This window comes from Eupeodes corollae, chromosome 1 (genome assembly GCF_945859685.1).
Source record: "Eupeodes corollae chromosome 1, idEupCoro1.1, whole genome shotgun sequence".
NCBI lineage: Eukaryota > Metazoa > Arthropoda > Insecta > Diptera > Syrphidae > Eupeodes > Eupeodes corollae.
The window spans coordinates 306,604,502-306,609,319 of NC_079147.1; the positions used below are offsets into that span (position 1 = coordinate 306,604,502).

The 4,818-nt window shown below is 35.3% G+C and overlaps 1 protein-coding gene across 1 annotated transcript; it reads left to right on the top strand.

The window, feature by feature from the left end:
* The first annotated feature begins 3,795 nt into the window (after positions 1-3,795).
* On the top strand, positions 3,796-4,263 carry LOC129952140 (uncharacterized). The gene has a single exon (XM_056064597.1). It carries the CDS (start codon positions 3,796-3,798, stop codon positions 4,261-4,263), a length of 468 nt encoding a protein of 155 aa, XP_055920572.1.
* Positions 4,264-4,818: the final 555 nt, after the last annotated feature.

The following is a 4,818-nucleotide window of genomic DNA, read 5'->3' on the forward strand; positions in this document are numbered from 1 at the left end:
TTTTATGAAAGCCCCGCCAATACTTTTTCCATGATCCAGTTACATATTATGTCCTCTATAAATGTTAATCACCTTGGGCTCTTTTGTGATGAGAAGCTGAATTTACTGACCCATTAACACGATAAAATACTTACAGCCAGCTTAACATTCAGTTTTGTACATAATATTGGTAAAACAAATTTTGTAGACCTTATATTGCACCGCTATCACTTTCCGTCATCTTTGCCTGACCCCTCCTGTACGGTCCATTTATCAAGGCGTACATATTTCAAGAATCGAGAGCATTCAATGAAGAGGATTCCTGCAATTTAACTTCAGACGCAAAAATCGAACGTAGAGATATCTGAATTCAAATGACGTTTTGATTTTACATCACCTTCTATTTGGCTCTATTCACATCCAAATCCTAACAACCTTATCGTTTTTGACACATACATATGTAAACACTCCTTTAACCTTCTGTCAGTTTAAACATACAAATTTTTGATTTTAATGTTTTGTCTTACTTAAAACTTCGTCTTAAAACCTTTTGATTGGGCCAGCCTCACCTAAAGCGATAAGTTGTTACTTAGACTGGCTGTTTGATAGCTGTCAAAAAATAAAGAAAACAAACATTCAGCTATTCGCAAAAAGCAGACCAATATTTAGATTTTGAAGTCCTTACGATATTATCTGTCATGTAACGCGATCTTTAAGATATTGAAACGAAATATGACTTCAAACTTCGGGCGTTGGTAAGTTGCAAATTTGACAGAAGTAGAAATTGAAGAAAAAAAATGGTGACGACAAGGAGATTTTTATTTTGACAACTTACAGATTTGGTTATTATGAATGTTAGGCCCTTACGTAACGAGCCGCAAGGCAAAGCACTTTATTAAAGAACGACACATACGATTCATTGCACTTAGACTTTAAACTTACACTCTGTTTAATTCAATTTAACATTTATTTTTATTCTTTGCTTACAAAAAAATGTTAGTGCCTTGGTTCTTCAACAAATTATTAAAAATAAAATATACAATGACAGTAGTTTTTAGCTGTCAAAACGCTACAAAATAGATCATTTTTGGAGTTCAGCTCCAAGCCAGTACAAAGCTTGAGGTAATATTTTAGATTTTCTAATAAGAGTCAATATTTCAGAATTGGAACGACAGTTGTAAATTTGTATTAATAAAAAAAATATATTATTTAACCCAGAACTTTTCTATAAATAAATTAGGTAGCGCAACAGTAATTTAAGCTAGGGCCTAGTGACTTACAACTCTCAATCATCCCTGTGTGCGAGTACTGTTGTCAGTGATGGAGTTTTTATGCCGTATCGGAACGGCTTATTTGAGAAAAAATAGTAACCTGTATTTTGTTCAACTTATGAAACATGATAACTTGATACTCAAAACTAGCTTAGAGGTGTAACCTACCAAATTGGTCATTTAGAAAAACAAAATCAAAATAAGTCAATGTTTAAGTTCTAAAAACAAGGATACACAATTTATCTGAAACTGAACGCAGCCATCGTATGTTTATCTTTATAGCTCGCACTATGCCGAACAAAGGGGTCCGTCAAAAAGATCTAAAATGTACATCTTGTTGGAGGTTTTTTTGTCGGACCCTGTACAAGCAATTTTCGATTTCTTCAAAAGTTTTCCTAAAAAACTGCTTTCAAGAAATTATGAATAATGTTTAAAGCTCCAGTTCCTGTTTATAAACGATATGTTGGTGTATCTGTGGTGATATACATAATTTAAACCTTTTAAAAAAACTTGAAAAGATTTGACAGTTGAATTTTTCAAACAATCACTATCAGGCGTTCCGCATTTTGATAGTTAACAAATTTATTTTATAAGAACGGTGCATCTGAAGACGTCTAAACAGTGACAGTTCTTAAGAAAAACAAAGCGAACGGACCTAAACCTTGCAAACAGACCTATCTATTTGAAACGTCAGAAATACAAGGTAGCCACTTTGTTATTTAAACTTCAGTAAAATGTTGAGAGTATGCTGCGAAAAGTGTAATAATCATTTTTTGTTTACCTAAGAATTTGCTAAATTGGCACTTTTTAGTAAGTATCCAATTATTAAACTCGGTTAAAAAAGGATTTAAAAGCGATAAGAAAAACTAACTTTGTTATGTTTAAAATAAAGACAAATGAAAGAACGTTGTTGGAAGTTGTCCCAGAGATCGACAGAGAAAAACCGCTCAGAATAAATGATTCTGATATTATTAAAACATTAGGAATGAAGTGGAATCCATCATCAGATGAGTTTCAGTATGTAGTTCTAGAATTTAGATCAAAATCAAAAATCACCAAAAGGATAATTCTATCTAAGCTATCTACCCTATTTGACCCATTAGGACTTATTAACCCAGTCGTTGTTAAGGGTAAAATTTTGTTGCAAGGTCTTCGGGTTAAAAAGACGGAGTTTGAAGATTTTCAAAATCTTTTGAAGGATTTAGAATTAATCAAAATTCCGAGATATGTGCTAGCCTTACATCCACAAAGCGTTTAACTTCATGGAACCATTAGCTTACCAAAGCTAGAATTATGTGCAGCGGAAATGCTGTCTTCGGTGGTTTCCAAGATACTTCCAAACTTTTCCCACCTAGTTGAGGATATACACCTCTGGACTGATTCAGAAATCGTTTTATGCTGGCTTTCAGCGCATCCGTCTTGTTGGGAAGTTCATAGCCAATAGGATTTCTAAGATACAAACTAGTTTGCCATAGGGTAAATGGAAATATGTGAGTACAAAGCAAAATCCTGCATATATTATATCTAGAGGAGCTTATGGAAGTGAGTTGATGGAAAGTATATGGTTTTCAGGTCCGAAGTATCTTAAACTACCACAGGATATGTGGCCTGTACAAAAAGATACTCCTGGAATGCGGAAAGGCCATGTGACATTGCTTTCAAAAATTATTGACACTGATTTTGAAGGAAACTACGTACGTTTTAAAAGCATTAACAAAACTTGTAGAGTATTTACTCTTATATTGCGTTGGATCATTATAATCAGCAAGAAAATTCAAAGGAAGAAATCAGGAATTGAGTTTGAGGAAATTTAATAAGCCTTTGGACGCGGACGAAATAAATCATGCTTTTGAAAGAATTGTATAGAACGTTCAACAAAAACATATCCAAGAGGAAATTCAGAAACTAGAGAAAGGAATTATAACTAGCCCTACGAGTGCGATTAAAAACCTCAATCCCTTCCTTGATGGTGACTCATTTAAACTCCTCAGAGTAAGTGGGCGTCTGCTGAATGCGGACATTCCTTATACTGTTAAATGTCTTATCCTTCTCCCTAAATCCAACCTTTTTGTAAAAAACCTTTTTAAATCATTTAATAACAAAAATTATTATGCAGGTCCCCAAGCTTTAGTTGGTATTGTGCGGCAGAGGTTCTGAGTATTAGACGCCCGCAGACTTGCAAAGAAGGTCGTGGACAGTTGCTGGCAGTGCTTTAAATACAAACCTAAGATGTTGGGACAAATCATGGGCAATCTTCCTATTGACAGAGTACAACTTGCAAGACTGTTTTAAGGATCGGTGTCGATTTTTGTGGTCCATTTTAAACCACTTATAAGCTTCTTCGTTTGCTTTGTTGTAAAAGCTGTGCACTTGGAGGTTGTCTGACTCATCTAGCGAAGGTTTCGTTGCAGCACTGAAGAGATTCGTGGCAAGACGAGGTTTGTGCCAAGATTTGTACTGCGACAACGGGACAAATTTTGTTGGGGCTCGTAATCAGCTAGAGGAATTCAGACAAAATTTCCTGAACCAGCGGTTGGAAAAGAAGATGAGTGATTGGTGTGCTACAGAGCATATTAAGTTTCATCACATCCCACCTCGAACACCACACTTTGGTGGTCTATGGGAAGCGGCCGTAAAGTCTGATAAAAATCATCTTCTTCGTACAGTCGGCGATGCCTTTCTGACCTTTGAGGAACTATCTTCTATTGTTGCAGATATAGAAGCTATACTAAACTCCAGGCCCATGTATGCTATGTCCAGTGACCCGAGCGACGAGCAAGTGCTTACACCTGGGCATTTCTTGATTGGTGGACCAATGAACGCAGTTTATGAAACAGTGGTCACTGATTACAAAATGTCTGCGTTGAAGCGATCGCAGCGACTATCGTTAATAAAGCAGCATTTTTGGAATCGGTGGTCGAAAGAGTACCTAGCCGATTTACGAGCTAAAGGGCAAACTTCGTCAGAAAACAGAAAACAGCAACGTCAACACACTCGTTCTAGTTGGGGATGATAATTCGTATCCTAAAAAACTGGCACATTGGAACAGTAACTAATTTGGTTGAATCTTCAGATTGGAAGGTTCGAGTCGTTGATGTGCAAAGGAAAAAGGGAACCATTCGCAGTGCAGTTAACCGATTAGCACCCATCCCAATTGATGATTGAAGATATCCTTCAGATAATTCAAAGTGGGCAGAATGTTATTGCCACTGCAATTTATAATTTTAATAAACGAATTATGTATTTTTTATATTAAAAGTACTTGAAAATAAATACAAATTTTAGATCCTGTTAAAAAAGTTGAATTCTTTTTTTTATTTAAATTGTGAAAACTATCACATTAATACATTTATACAAAATGTTATATTACCCTTCGTTTTCAAACGAACATCTTATTTTTCAAGTTTGACAGACTCGTTCCAATGAATGCGTTCCATTTTCCTTGCATTCCCAGCTGTCAGTTTTATTTTCAATTATTAACTCTAGGTTCAAATGCCCAATTCCAATTAGAAAATCGAAACAGACATTTTTAATGACAGCTACGAACAAACTGTCAAAAAAACTCCAA

Excerpts from the sequence above, each read along its gene's own strand:
- LOC129952140 (XM_056064597.1), top strand. The coding sequence starts at position 3,796 with ATGAGTGATTGGTGTGCTACAGAGCATATTAAGTTTCATCACATCCCA.